The 15606-nt window shown below is 46.7% G+C and overlaps 1 protein-coding gene and 1 pseudogene across 1 annotated transcript; both read right to left on the reverse strand.

The window, feature by feature from the left end:
* Nucleotides 1-1212: 1212 nt before the first annotated feature.
* Nucleotides 1213-12507, reverse strand: LOC125521216 (protein CLAVATA3 INSENSITIVE RECEPTOR KINASE 1-like). The gene is made up of 10 exons (XM_087515586.1): nucleotides 12089-12507; nucleotides 11598-11730; nucleotides 11431-11502; nucleotides 11190-11333; nucleotides 11003-11062; nucleotides 10769-10872; nucleotides 10491-10637; nucleotides 3345-3683; nucleotides 2144-2535; nucleotides 1213-1764 (listed from the first exon to the last, which is right to left on the reverse strand). Exons 1-10 carry the CDS (start codon nucleotides 12216-12218, stop codon nucleotides 1435-1437), a joined length of 1851 nt encoding a protein of 616 aa, XP_087371712.1. The 5' UTR covers nucleotides 12219-12507; the 3' UTR covers nucleotides 1213-1434.
* Nucleotides 12508-13344: 837 nt separating this feature from the next.
* On the reverse strand, nucleotides 13345-14184 carry LOC147990341 (uncharacterized; annotated as a pseudogene).
* Nucleotides 14185-15606: the final 1422 nt, after the last annotated feature.

The following is a 15606-nucleotide window of genomic DNA, read 5'->3' on the forward strand; positions in this document are numbered from 1 at the left end:
CAAAACCGATGGTGATTATCCCTTCTGGATCCGAATGGGTCAAAACTAGTTCCAGTATAAAATCTTGCTTCAACATCCAAACGCACTCCTGATTTCCTCAATGGAATCCTCCTGTTCCACTCGCTCACGTACGAATAAAACAAGAATTAAGCCTGCCGAGTCCCGTTTTGTTTGCTACCCTGCCTGATGGATCATCCTCAAAACCCGGCCTGCAAACAGCTACTAGCAGCTACAAAACGTGCAGAGATGCGTGGTTGCATCGCATGAGAGTGTGTGCCCGCCGCTGCCGGCCAAGTCCAGAAGCAGAGCCCTTATTGACAACGGCAGTTATACACCAATGAAGCGTTCCATCCAACAGCACCCGCCAAACTCCCTTCGCTCGACCTCTCCATCTCTATCACCAAGCCAGCTTCAGTGCCAGCAACAGCTACAGTGGCAACAGTGAGCTGATGTTTTCATGGATGCATGCATGCATGCTGATAGAGGGTGATGGGCCCGCAGGGTCCAGAACTGGAAAACGGAAGCTAGTGACATGCGTTGCCATCCCCAGTTCACTACCACTAACGCTACGCTAGGAACCAGCAGCATCTCTGATTGCTCCAACACACGGATCAGGCACGTGGTCCATGGCTCTGTACTTCACCGCTCTGGGCTTGTGATGCTTTGTCATGCATCGGAATAGTTCTGCGTGCAGGCCGGTGGTCAGAAAGCCAGAAACCAAGCTAGAGCATAAGCGCTCTGAAGCTCGCTTGTGTCTGTTGTCACAATGTCTGCGTCTTGTTTGCGGCAGGGTGTTGTCTGTCAGCTGTTTGGGTACACTAACATGCCAAATGTTCCACCTAATGCTACTAATAGTCATTAAAAATCCCGAGAAAGAAAAATTAAGTGTGACTACAGTCAGCCTTAGTAAGCTTGATAAGATTAAGACAGAAGCTTTGAGTTTTTTTGGTTTTTGTGAGAAGAAGAAATGAACAGTTGGTAGGGGGGAAATAATATACCTACAGAAATATTTTCTATATTCAGTTCTGTTTTCTTTCCGCCAATTGGATATATGCACTCTTTTAACCTAGGGGGGCTATACGCACAATTGTGCTACCACCCAAGACGGCTGTGCCACGCTCCCTCCATTTCGAAGTTTGGAAAACCATGATTGGTGATGAAGATTTCAAGAAAAAAAAAACATGTCACGAAAGTTCTAAGATAAAAGGGTGGTGGCAGAGGGCAGAAAATATTAACTGAAATTTTGTCTCTGTGTCTCCTCAGAGATTTATTGACAGGCGCTAAATTATTATGTCATGCATGGTTCATCAATCCAAGTCGTTTCAGAAAACGTTTATGACCATCGCAAGTCTTTCCGACGGGCGGGAGCGCGGCATCACGGTAAACGGGTGGGAAACCCAGATATGTTCCCTGGCATGTCAAATGGTTACGAGATCACCTTGGCCCAGAGAGCTGAACTGCCTCCAGCTCCACGGAGTTATGCTCCTCTTCACTGTAATGCGCAGGAGACAGCACAATCTTGGGGGTTTCCATTCCGTGCTCCGGTGCCTTGACATCCTTCAATCTCTCCCATCTCCCCGCGACCGACCCATCTCCCTCCAGCATCCTGACGACTTCAGACATCCTTGGGCGGTGGGCTGCCCTGTACATTGTGCAGAGCAAGGCTAGCTGGACCATCTCCTCCGCCTCGGCGTAGTTGTAGTTGTACTTCAGCCTCTCGTCCACGAACGAGCTCAGCAGGCCATCGTTAAGGAGCTGCCTTGCCTGCAGGAAGACCATCACACATCCATGTGAGATCAATGGCCGTTCATGGCACATTTTGCGCAACAAGTTCTTCAACTCTTGGATATTATGTGAAAAGGTTTATTTGATCCTAAGAAAAAACATTGTAATGTTCTGTAGTACTAATGGAGTATATGAGTTGCTTGTTGCCTTAATCGAAGATAAAGATTTACATTCCTAAAAATGGCAAAAGATTGACAGTAATGCTCATAAGTTAATAATTAAGATATAAGAGTAATAAGAGATGTAGTGTTTCTTCCGTACGTGTTCAATCAGAAATGTAATGGCAAGAATGACCTAAAGAGACATCATGTTTACCAAGAAGAAATGTAATGCATTTGGCACAAAAGGAAGGACTTACCCAATCAACCACTCCTCCCTTCTCAAACTCATCCGGATTAACGTCCAACCTTTTTCGACCAGTCATTAGCTCGATCAACAAGAGTCCATACGCGAAAACATCGGTCTTATCCGATGATTCACCTGTCAACAGATACTCAGGAGCGATACGCCCAAATGTCCCACGGATTGCTGTGAAAACATGGGACTGCCCTTGACCCAAGAGCTTTGCCAGCCCAAAATCGGAGACTATCGCTTGAAAATGTTCATCAAGAAGAATATTGGACGCTTTTATGTCGCGATGGATTATTCTTGGATCACACCGCTCATGCAAATAGGCGAGCCCTCGCGCCGCGCCAAGCGCAATCTTCTTTCTCCCTGCCCAGTCTAACGCAGGTCTTCCGCTCACATATGCTGACAAAACCCACGGAAAACACTTTGCTCAATTTGCTAATAGTAAAAATAAAATAAAATAACTTCATTCTGAAAACAAGTACGAATAGAGTCTGCAGAGAAAGAGTAATAAAAGTGATTTTTTTATTAGCAACACAACATATAATCAACTAATTAGTCCAATGTATTATCCTTTGTTCGCAGAGTAACAAATCATTGACTGTTCAAGAATTTTCACACATTTGCATTTTTCACTGGACATGTTGATGTGCACCAAGATATTTTATGAATGAATCTGACACTAACTATTTGTTAGAGTCATAATAATCCCTCAGCTTCTTCTTGGATGAAACCGAGTGATTGTTACCTGATATATACTAGGTTCCATCATACTTTGTAACTCTGCTCTTTCTTACTTATTGTTATAAAACAAATGCAGTCAACCTTTTTCAAAACTTTGATTATACATAGAAGTATTTATTTTTGTCATAAGAAATTTAGTACTAATGGATAACCATATAAAATACAGCCCCTTTTACAAGTTAATGATTCTCAAATCAGTAATTAGTACAAGCAGGTGTCAAGTATTTATCTCCAAGATTGTGCGGTTGCTCAAAATGGCAAAGGGAAAAGAACGTATGTAGTATTTACCTTGGTTATCTTGATATAAAAACAGTGATGAAAACACAAGCTAGGCAACCAATTAGGTCAACCATGAATTTCTATTACTTGTCATATGAAGGAAGTGCATTATAGTTTTTGATTAAAAATAGGATATATTATATAACCCACATCTATGCGTATATAAAGATACATAATGATAAACTAACCTTGTAATTTGGAAGCAACAGTTCCATTTAGCATGTAAGGGTATACAAGGATCCTCTCATTATCTTCAGAGCAGAACCCAATTAGATTAATGAGGTTGCGGTGAACAACCAAGCTCATGACTTCAACTTCTGTGTGGAATTGAACTTCACCAGCAGAAACAAATTCCCTCAACCTTTTCACAGCTGCAATGGTGCCATCAAGCAAAATACCCTTGTATACTATCCCAAATCCTCCATGCCCCAAGATGTTATTTGGGTGGAAGCTGTTGGTAGCTTGTTTGATATCCTTGAGCGTGTACATCTTCAGATGACCATGGCTTACTTCTGAGTTCTTTTTGTCTGGAAAACATTTACCCCTTACCATAAGCAGTCATCAGGTATATAGAGTGCTACAAAGTAACATAACAAATGAATGCCCACTGTAGCTGATGCACAAGAAAGTTGAGTAACTAGTTATGTGACCATGATCATTAAGCGCATGAAAAAGTTGGTATTTCGCATTGAATTCTAGGAAGGAATTCAAATGTTCAATTGTGTTGAGGGAAAAATTGTAAGCTACTACCTCTGTAACTTAATATACGTTTTTTGACACTATCATAGTGTCTAAAAACATCTTACATTAAGTTATGGAGGGAGTATTTCATAAGGAAAATAAAAAGGCAACCATGACATGACTAAAAATAGAATATACATAGAAGATTCTGAAAATGAGGTGATTATGATCGTCTAACTGTATCAAACACATCTCCTAACCAATGTATGACTGTGTGGCAAGGCCAAAACAAATGGATAGGGAGTGAGTGAGGATTGAGGAGATAAACTTCTTCCCAAGCAAAGGTTGGCAAAGAGTAGCTAAAACTTTGTTGTTGTACAAGATAGAAGAAGTCAATCATATAAATGTGGCAGTGATAATCAAAATGCTATCAAAGTAGTTTTTATAATAACCAATCTATTAGATACGGTGGGAACCATTTGATCAAATATCTATAAATGTAGCAGTGATAATCAAAATGCTATCAAGTTGCGCTTATTTTTGCCGGTCTGGAATGGAGAGTCTTTGACATGTGGACCACGATCTGAGACGTCAGATCGTGAGCTGTTACCGACTTGGACGTGGGTTCAGCCCACGTCTCTCCACGCGGCTGCACGTATGTATGTGGGGCGTCTGCAAACCCTAGCCGTCAAGCGAAACAGATCGTATCTGCCTCTACTCCCACTATCGTTCCATTGCCGATGCTGCCGCCGGTGATCCCATCCCATCCGCCACGTACACGGTCGACGGGAGAGCAGGCCTACGAAACTCCGCCTCTCGGATCCTGTACGAGAGAGGGGCGATTAGGTTTTTGGGGAGCGATTACGCGACTGCTCGCCTCCGATCGACTACTTCCTCTACATCCGCGTCACCTTCGTCATCACCATGTCCAGCAACGCAGAACATGCTGCCGCCGAGAAGCTCTAAGCCGAGAAGAAGGCCGTCGAGGACGCTGCTGCTATCACCGCCGCCGCTGCGGCCTCTGCGTGGCCTACTGGAGGGTATAACTCGTTTATCCTGCTCCTATTGATTTCTGTTTTAGCCATGCTAGCATTATACGTAGATGGATCTGCTAGTAGCGTAGTATGTGCTTGCATGATCGAATATCATTATGTTTTTTTCTGACAATGCCATGCTAGTAATTTATTCGTGGATTAATTTAGTCAAAAACTGCCTATTTACTCAGCAGAACATATAATGCTAGGGATGAGGAATGTAATGACCTGAGGCACATGCCTGCTAGGGGTCCATAGCATGTATATTCCATGTACTATATGTGTAGAAATCTAGTCACAACCAAGAATGCTCGAATCATTTTCTTATTTTTCCCCGGGGCCTCCAGAACAATTAGGCCAACCATGCATAAGGTTAGCTACTAGTATTATTAAAACACTTCCTATTAGCCTAGTAGTTAGCACATATGAGTTCGGTGTTGAACAACACAACCTATATTATGTCCCACCTTTTCATAATGTTTGGCTCCACTATTGTGCTAGGAGTGGAGGGCAAAAGATCTCAAAGACGTTAGCTCTATATAACTATCTATATTTTAGTGAATGAGTACACGAAGGAGATGAATGTGGTAAATAAGGTTATCAGTCGCCCTTAAGCATATGACTCATGATATATTAGGAGTAACCGAACTATACCTGATAGTGTGGTAACATGGATTTGGATACCCAACATGTTCTAATTCTTTCCAGCCCTGATAAAGTTAGTCACGTGCAAATACCTTGGGTAACCATTGAACACAAGAGAAATGTGTCATTGACAAGGTCTGCTTGAGATGAGAGTATGAGTTTGAATCATTTTTTGATTATCCTTACGACTATCGAGTGATAGTTAACCTCCCAAATTGTGTGATAATACAAATAGACAAGTTAAAATTAGGATTCATGTGGGAGGGTATTAGGATAGAAAAAGTTAAATGCATGTAGTGCTTGCTTAATTGAGCAATGGCATGTTGCCAATAATAATTGCTAGGCTTGGTTAAATCCAGAAGGCACAGTAGCAAATATGGCTATGGTACCATTGGATAAGAAAAGAGAGGCCATTGTACGGCTCAGAAATTTCTTACAACGATAACTTCAAATCAATGGATTCCAAATCGATTTCACTGCAATTATATAGACGATTCACCTTTGAACAAACATCACAAAATGATATTGGTTTATTCATGACAAAAAGTGTCATCATCGTGAGGTTTTCGTCGTACATCAACAAGTTTCTTGTAGTGTCATATCAGTTTCCTTGCAATAAGGTTGCACTTGATTATGAACCAAATGATGGATCCCCCCTTATGGTAGATATAGAGAGTAACTTGTGAGCAAATGTACTTCATTCCATAGATTAGAAAGGGGTAGTGAACCAAGAGCACCCTTTTAAACGAACGCGCAGCTTCCAGTTCCAAGGATCCATAGAAGATTTTGGCATCAAACAACAATGTAGAGCTCACATGAACCCAAGTGCAAAACTAGGCTCGGGATCATCCTATATTAATGTGTGCGAGTTTTGAGAATACTAGATATGAGAACAAGAGATAGAGATATAGAGTGAGAAGCTGGCCTAGGTTGAGGGGCTACGGTGGTGGTTGGCTGGCTTGCTCTAGTTGTGAGGTGGAGGAGGCATTGCTAGGTGAAGACTTCATCGACGGTGATGGCTGCAGCCGCCATTTCCCCTTCTTGAAGGTGTCGATTTTGGCATTTTTTCACCCCCATGCTCTCAGACCCCGAGAGAAATCTCAGACCCGAGGTTCCCAAGTCGGATGGTGTCGATGTCTCTACTCTGTTTCCTCCTTGGGGGCATCTTCTTGGATTATTTCTGCTTTAGGAGGACTCACCTCTTGCTACTCCATCTCCACCTCGGCTTTGATCCCCGACTGGCCATTATTTAGGCGACTCGAGTGGAGCTTTCCTGGATGTCCTGGTGTTGGCCTCGACAAACCGCTGCCCTTCGACCTCGGCGACAATGCACCGGTACTGCGCCCTTCGTTCTCGATGCGTGTTGCCTTCTCGGCTTCACCGGCGGCACACCGGTGCTTCCGCTCGAACTCGGCTATCAGACGTTCTTCATTCGTGCGAGTAACTTTTCTCGGTATGCTTCTACTTTGGTGTCTCCTTTCCGTCAGGGTTGTGCTTCATGGTGGCCCGAATGACGTTTGCGTGAACATCCCGGGGTGGCCTTGGCGGCACGCTGGCATTCAATCTCAGCGGCGGTACACCGATGCCACGCCCTTCGGTCTCGGTGGTGCATTGTCTTTCAGACTCGTCGGTGCACACCGGTGTTGCGGCACGAACATGGCTATCCGACACCATTCGTTCGTGCCGGTGATGTTCCGTTGCTAGCTGCTGTTTTGGTGCCCGCCTTTTTCTCCCTAGGCCTTGTTGCGGTTCATTACGTGTGGTGGAACGAGCTGCTCAGCGGAGCTCGCTACTGAGATGTCCGCCTCCTGGGGTTTTGGTTTGGTTCTATAGCCAGCCATTCCCTCCATTTCTTTCTTTCTTCTAGTTTTGGGCTCTCCTCTTGGTGCCTTCCTCTATAATTTTCTTTTGCGCCTCATGTGCGCTTACATCTATTTGTACTGACTACCAAGTCACCTTCGAGTTGGAATATAACAAACGGTGGGTTTTTTGCCCCCCTTAATCTCAGAAAATATTGTGTGGGTTGCAGAGGTGTCATTCGCTCACGGGTGAGCAACCCAATGAATATTTTGTTCCTCTATAGCTATGTTAGGTTCAAAAGGAAAGGTGTTCCCCTGCTTGTTCTTGAGCACGCGCAAGGCGGTGATTCTTGCTGAAAAACCAAAGGGCTAAAGCCCTCTAGCTTTTAAGATGGAGTCTGCAACTTCAAAGCTACTGTTTTCCGTCCTCCTGTCGAGTGGGCATTTCCTTTGTCTATCGTGTTTCTCACTTGGCTTCATCCCGAACGAAGGAGGCATGATGGTGGGCGCATGCGTGTGCCGAATGCAGAGACTACAAGACGACGCCGGAAGCGGCTCGCTTCTATTCTCGATTGGATATAGATGGGGAACCTCTATAGACTGTCTTTTTTCAACAATCTCTCTAAAACACATACGAGAAAATTGCACTTCACGACGTGAAAAACAAAGAGTTTTGCTCGATTGGCTCTCCTAGGCTTCCGCCTACACTTCCTTTTCTCTTAAGTTTACAACAATGTGGTGAGTAATATCCTCCATCAAGGTTGTGAGGATCACTTACTAAGAATTGGGTCAGACTCCAGTGATAAGATCATAAATCACAAGATCATAACTATGAGAGTCGTAGTATCATAGATTCGACTAATTAAAATCGTAGAATAATCCAAATGAGTTTAGACGATTAATCTGTAGAATCATTTGATAGAACTGCCATTTTCTACAATAAAGAATTCTGGATCAGTCGTTACTTGGCTCGAACATTGCATTGGCCTTCCTTTGCAAAGGTACTAGTGTGGAGATGAACACATGGAAATATGATGAAATGAGTGAAAAGAGAAGATTCTTCACTTTTTCCAAGAAACAACATTTTGGCAAAAAAAATTGGTGGCTAATGGAACATGGGAGGAGATCAGTTATAGAGATCTCACACATCATCCAAGAAAATCCGCATTTGTCCTTGTGAATCAGATGTTGATGCCACAAGTTGAACTCTTTTGTGTTTGTATCATCTCCGTACGGTGCAAAAGGAGTAGAGATAACTGGTGGGCAGCCGAGCTAATAGCCCCTTGCAAGCGATTTCAGATGAGGCAAACTGTCCATTTTTGAAGGTCACATGTCCGGTGCCTTTCCATTTATGACAGTTTTCTTTTTTTGTGCAACTTTTGGAAATTACAATACCAGCTTTCGAGAATTCACAGCTTAGCTTTCAGAATTCTAAACTTTCGGAATTTCATCTTCCAATAAAATTTTGGAATTTCAACAAGTTCAAAAATATGAACTTTCAGAAATTTTGATATTTTCAAAGTCTGCTTTTGGAATTTCAGAAAGTTCATGATTTGGACTTTCAAAAAATTTGAACTTTCAAAATCTGGAACTCTTTCATAGGGAAAAAGGGGAAAGTTACATGTGTGTGGGCCTCACACCAGAAAAAGTCAAACATATGAGAGCAAAGTAGAGAGAAGCAACACATGTGGAATCCTCCTGACCATGTACCGACACGGGCCAACACACATGCGGACCAAGGGAATGGTTTGCCACGAGGGAGCCCATTCGGGGCGCAAATAATCAACAGAAGTTTCGATATCCAAAAACGATCCATACAAAACCGAGTGGCTTCGCAAAGCTCCCAATGAAGCGGAGTGAACTAAAAGAAGAAGGTGCAATTGTTTTGTCGCCTAACCACCGGCTTGTGGTCCTCTCTAGAATGATGACCTTGGCATCCTTGACATTTCGTGTCTCGGGACTGCACTCCACACACAATGGTTAAATGACTGCATTGTACCGATTGCTCTTGCCATGGGTTGTGCTCGACCTCCACCACCATGATGATGTGACGTCTCTCTTCCATTCATACGCTAATTGGGTCATGGCTGACATGACCTTAACATACTTTTGGGAGGACACATGGATCAAAGAAACATGTGTTGACATAACGCCAACCATCTATGCCATAGTCCCACCGAAGTCCTGATTTAGGAGCATTGTCAAGCAGGGGCTCATGAACTGAGCTTGGACTGTGAAATACATCGAGCTTTGGAACTTTTGTCCCTTTACTCTGATCACGACCTTGTTATTTAATATGATGACGGGTAACTCACCCGGTCAATACACTTCTGATTAATGCCACCTCGCTTGATTCTGTAACTTGCTGAGTAACCAACACTGGAAGCTCATTTGGCACACATGGGCACGAAATAAGGTGTCATAGATCCACACATGTTTTTGCATGCCATAATAGGTGTTGGATCGGCCTCGACTAGACTTGCTTACCGAGGCCTCCCACACTCGCTAGCATGTGTGATCTATGATCAATTGCGAGTGACACTACAATACATCCTTGTTGATTGTTCCTTCTCGGTCATTCTCTTGGTCACACTCCACATCTAGTGTGCCGCAAAGGGGTGATGACTTCCGGCATTGGTGGGCAATGATCATGCACTCTTCAAGCTCGAGACCCAAGAACGACATAGCTTCACTAATCATGTTGAGTGTATGGTGAATATGGAAGCACTTGAACGACAAAACCTTGAATGGTGCATGAGCTGACGCCTCATATGGCTCCTAGACACTATAAAAATCAGCCACATGCATGGTGTAGGGCATGTGCGAAAGGGCCGAGTGAAATCAGACTGGAGAGTAGCCCTAGATCTGAGGACGGTGTGTGATTGGCGACAAAGCCCCCATCGGTTTTGCGACAAAACTGTTGTAACATACCCTTCTTTCTCAATGCAATGTTAAGTTCCCTAAATTGCTAATAATGTTGTATGTTTACTAAAGTTGCCTAGGAACATAACCTAGATATAAAAATAAAAAATAGAGCCGGGAGACCCCAAGCTCACAATAAATTATTATGATCCTCCTCTGCAAACCAAGACATGAACATGTCACTCCTCCAGATGTAGGAGGTAAATAATAAGCAATGCAAACTCATACACAGCATTGGAGAGCACGTGGTTACCATCTATCTCAGCAAATATCCGGAGGCGCCGCCTACGCCACTGCTGAGTAGCCTCGAAGACTCCAAATAAGGCGACAGTTACCACAGAGCCAATTGATACGCAGATCACCACCAATTTGATGGTTGCTGCAACGCTTTGTGAGTGAGCTGCAACAAATTAGAATTGAGTGTAAGTAGCACACATGGGATACCGTGGAGAAACCCAAACATGATTAACCCTACCATATTATATGAAACAAGATTCTTCATATTTGGGCAAAGAAGAATAAATGTCTTACTGGGCGGGTCTAGTGCGGGGACAGTGATCTCTTGCTGCAAAACTGTGGAGGCGGCGCAACTTCCTCCGCAACCGGGATAATGTAACAGCGGATTTCCGGAAACGCTGTCGTCGTTCCAGCATGTGCCATGAAAAGAGAAGAAGAAAATCAGGTCAGAACTAGTTTTCTTCCAAGACCACATGTGGACTGAGAGGGCAGGAAAAAAGAAAGTGAACTGAACTAGAAATCACTTACAGTACATTCCTTATGTTGAAAGCCTCCACCGTGCCGCTCAGGTTGTTGAAGGACAGATCCCTGAGAAATAGAGCGATTTTCAAGCTAACTTATCATAACGTACGTAAAAATCATCAGCGAATACCAGATTTTCCACAAATTTAAGAAGAGGAAAGACAGTGATTAGTAGACTGAGAAAAGGAAATACATGACGAAGAGGCTGCTAGAATTGATCAGCGAGTCAGGTATCGTGCCGTTGAGCTGATTGTTTGACAGGGAAAGATGTCGTAGCAGCGGCAGCCCTCCAATGGCGTCGGGAATAGGGCCAGAGATTGAGTTATGGTGCAATAACCTGTGGAAGAAAACACCCAGACCCGGATCAAACCTTCGTATTCCTGCGTTCCGAACGGATGAGCGTAAAGTACGTAGTGCTATCGAACAGGGCTTACAGATTGCGCAGTCGCCGCAGCTTCCCGATCGCCGGCGAGAGTGTGCCGGCCAGGCCCATGTTCTGCAGTTGTCTGCAAGCAGGAGAGAGAAACCATGCATGAGTCAGAAAACTTCAAACCAAGCACACGGCACGGAAAGGATTAGTTAACGGCGCGGCGGTACGTACAGTGAGTCGATACGGCCGACGGAACATGTGACCCCCGTCCACCGGCACCGGTGACGGCCGGCAGTGACGATCCAGTCTCCGAGAATTCCGTCCGGGTCATGGAGCGCCGCCTTGATGGCCATCAGAGCCTTCACTGCAAAACCACGCCACAACGGCCGTCGATCGACCATGCAATGCAAAAAGGAGTGAGTAGATGAACTGAATTTAATCTGGTTCGAAAGAAAAAGAGGGGTACTAGCTAGCTAGAACCAAAGGAAGAGCTAAATCATCATGGATATGCAGTTTCTTCTACACGAGAAGCAATCACGAAAAACCTGGACGGATTACGTCCGGCGAGCTCAGCACAGAGCGAAGATCAAGGAAAAGGGCCGGAGAAGCCGTCGCGCACAGGAAGGACGACGAGTCGACGATCGATCGAGCGTTGCAAGCAAGGCAACTCCGAGAGGGGCAGATCTAGGTAGGTAGGGCCTAGGGGGGAGAGGAGTACGTACATTCCTCGGCGCGGGAAGAAACATGCTCCGCCCTGGACGCCGAAGCCACGACCCCTCCCAGCACGGCCACAGCTAGGGCCAGCACCGCCGCCGCCCTGATCACGCCCCAGGAAGCCCCACGCCCGGCCATGGCGGCCACCGCGGCCACAACGATCGACGAGGACGACGACGCGCACGGCGAGCGAGAGGGGGAGCGAGAGGACGGAAGCGCTGGGAAGGGAAACTGCCCCGGAGCGACAGCAGGGAGTACGGAGGAGAAAAGCGGACGGTGCAAACGGAAATGCCGCGGTACTAGGCGGCAGCGCGGGGTAGTGCCTGGCAGCCGGGCGCGGGGCGAGGAGGAAAGCTGGAGCAAACGGGTGCGCGCGCGCTGCTTGTCGGCTACTGCACGCCCGCCTGGCCTGTCCCTCGCCCGGGCTTCGGTCGGTCGGTTACCGGTGCGGCGGAGGGTAGGGGGGGTGGACGGCGGGTCTCGGCCGCGCGCGGGCGTGCGTCACAGGGCGCGTGAGGCGGGTGCTTGGAGCTGCGGAAAACGCCGAGGGCACGCGTATGCATGCATGCATGCTGCATCCTGCCCCTCGCGCTTTTCTCCTGGCCTTATTTAATTGGAGATACACTGGGGTTGGAAGATTTTACGCACTCGCACCGGATGGATATCCGGTGATTAACTCGCTGCCAGTTATGGGGTCGCTACGAACAAGGAAAAGGATACTCCTCCTTCGTGATTTATTGCGCTGAGATATCCCGGCACTGCGATTTTGGAACGAAAACGAAGGATCGATCGAGGTTCCATTTTTGTATGCACTGGCCAGTTATTGAGTTGCGATTTTGCGGACAAGGGAAAGTTCCTCAATGGGATTTACTGGGCTGCAGTTACTGAGAATATCTCATTCTTCAAAGATTTTGCTATTGGACCAGGCCAGCTGGGAAATCCCAGTGCAATAATTTAGTTCCAGATGTTGGAATAATAAAAACGAGGCTCCATTTTGTACGCTCAGGTAAGGTTTTTTCTGAAACTGAGGCAAATTTTTTGCCTCGTCGATTAATTAAGAAGAATAGAGTTTTTCAGTTAATTTCAGAAAATCGGGTAAAAATCGATACAAACAACCCACATGCGTACTACTCACACAACACGAAACACCATGACCGCACATGTGGCCCTCCTAATGCATCACAACCGCAATTCTCCACACTTGCACAAAACAACGAAGCTCCAGACAAGAACACCGCACACAAAAGAAATGAAGCACCCTCCATCATGAAGTCACGGGCGCCTTCCGAATGACGCCGCTTTTCTCGCTTTTGTTTGTCTTTGCTTTCTCCCTGTTGGGTTTCTCCTTCAGGAGGCACCCACCTGTATAGTCGGATCGAGGCTGATCAGCCACCCATTTGTTAACAAAGTCGTACAACTCATTGTACTTCTTGACTTAGTTGTCATCAACCAAGGGGCTCTTAGGAGCAGGCACCAACCATTTGGCCTCAACGACATCATTGGCCCGAGAAACCACCGACATGACATCCTCCACCACAGGGACCCTTGACACAATGGACTTCGGCATCTCCAGTTGCTCACGTGACAGAGGCGAAACATGCCCCTCACACAAGGTCGACGACGAGTCCACCTCCAACCTCTGCAAGGACAGAGGCGAAGCAGGGCTCAAACATATATCCCGAAGCTCAGGCATTAGCTGTAGCACCGAAGTCGCAAGCACAGCAGCGATGGACTTGCCCAAGACAGTAGGCAACACAGCGGTTGAAGCAAACATTGTCGGTGAATTGTCCCGAACACAAGGGAAGAAACAACCATAGGTCTCTGCTCCTTCGCCCTTCGTGGTGCCAACATCGGCCACACCAAGAGACCATGTCGTCAGTGTGGTATGCAGTATAGCTGGCACAAGGGAGAGCCTACTCAAAGCAGCCTCTGCTCGCTCCATAAAGCTCTCAATATGTGCCTGCCAGCCTTGAAGCAACTCAGTTTGGTCAGCAAGAGCAGATTGAAGCACCACATCGGATGGGGTTGTCGGGCTAGCGGAAGCAGAAACCATAGAGGCCCAAGACCCACGGCGAAGCTCATTGGAGGGAAGCACAGATTTCATTTGGCCTTCTCTTGGAGCAGGAGTCTGACGATGCTGGGTGCCGAGGCGAAAGACGGGCGACATGACAAGACATGACAGTTCCTATGTTTCCACAGCCACCATTAGTGAGGGAGACGATGGAGGTGAATCCCTTGCACATGGCCACATGAGTCAGGAGGAAGGAGCTTGCCCACCATTTGAGGAATGGGACGTCGTTGTAGGGGATGGTAGTAGGCAGTCTGCACCATGAGAAGATCTCATGCCACACTTGATGTGAGAAGGAGTTGGCGTTGAGCAGGTGTTGCATACATTCTGGCTTTTGATCACAGAAGATGCAAGAGGAGTTGTGGGACAAACCTTGGCAGGCAAGGTACTCATCGGTCCAGCACTGCCCCTGGACGGCAAGGCATAGATGAACTTTGACCCGAAGCGGATCCCAAGTTTTCCATGTCAGGCGCCAGTGAGGGTCGGTGATGGAGCCGATGAAGAGCTGGTCGTAGTAGGATGGCTGAGTAAACTCCGATTTTGTCCACCGCCATTGAATCTTGTCAGGAGCATCGGAGAGGTGAACTAGCCCGACTTGGCGCCAAAGGTCAACAAACTCTACGAGGATGGCTGGGCCAAGCACACCATAGATGTCTGGACCCAGGATCACAAGTGCAAACCCTCTTTGTCTGTCTGCGCTGGGCACTCGGAGGCGGGGCGACCATTGATCTAGTGATCGGTCTAGAAGCAGCAGGAGCGGCCATCATCGACGTGCCAGAGGGTGGACCTGGAAAATGCCTCTAGACTTTGGGTCAGAGTGAAGGTGCAGGTGTTGGGGAGCATAGTGATTCAAAAAATTCCTACGATCATGCAAGATCTGACTAGGAGATGCATAGCACCGAGAGGGGAGAGTGTGTCCACGTACCCTCGTAGATCGAAAGCAGAAGCATTATGTTAACGGGGTTGATGTAGTCGAACGTCTTCACGATCCAACCGATCCAAGTACCGAACGTACGGCACCTCCGTGTTCAGCACACGTTCCGCACGATGACGTCCCTCGAGCTCTTTATCCAGTAGAGGGTCGAGGGAGAGTTCCGCCAGCACGACGGCATGGCGACGATGATGATGAAGTTACCGGTGCAGGGCTTCGCCTAAGCACTATGACGATATGACTAAGGTGTTAAACTATGGAGGGGGGCACCGCACATGGCTAAGAGATTGTCTGTTGCGCCTTTGGGGTGCCCCCTGCCCACGTATATAAAGGAGGGGGGAGAGAGGCCGGCGGCCAGGAGGGGCGAGTCCTAATTGGACTCCTAGTCCAAGTAGGATTCGCCCCCCCTTCCTTTCTTCCATCGGAGGGAATAGGAAGGAGAGGGAGAGGGAAAGGGAAGGGGGGAGCCTCCCCTCCTCCTTGTCCTATCCGGACTCCCAGGAGGGGGCGCGCGGCCACCCCCCTCG

This window comes from Triticum urartu, chromosome 1A (genome assembly GCF_056163025.1).
Source record: "Triticum urartu cultivar PI428250 chromosome 1A, HENAU_Tu73, whole genome shotgun sequence".
Lineage (NCBI taxonomy): Eukaryota > Viridiplantae > Streptophyta > Magnoliopsida > Poales > Poaceae > Triticum > Triticum urartu.

Excerpts from the sequence above, each read along its gene's own strand:
- LOC125521216 (XM_087515586.1), bottom strand. The coding sequence starts at position 12,218 with ATGGCCGGGCGTGGGGCTTCCTGGGGCGTGATCAGGGCGGCGGCGGTG. Across the intron at positions 11,503-11,597 it reads GTCGGCCGTATCGACTCACT|ACAACTGCAGAACATGGGCC; the intron begins GTACGTACCGCC and ends TCCTGCTTGCAG. Across the intron at positions 10,873-11,002 it reads TTCAACATAAGGAATGTACT|CGTTTCCGGAAATCCGCTGT; the intron begins GTAAGTGATTTC and ends GAACGACGACAG.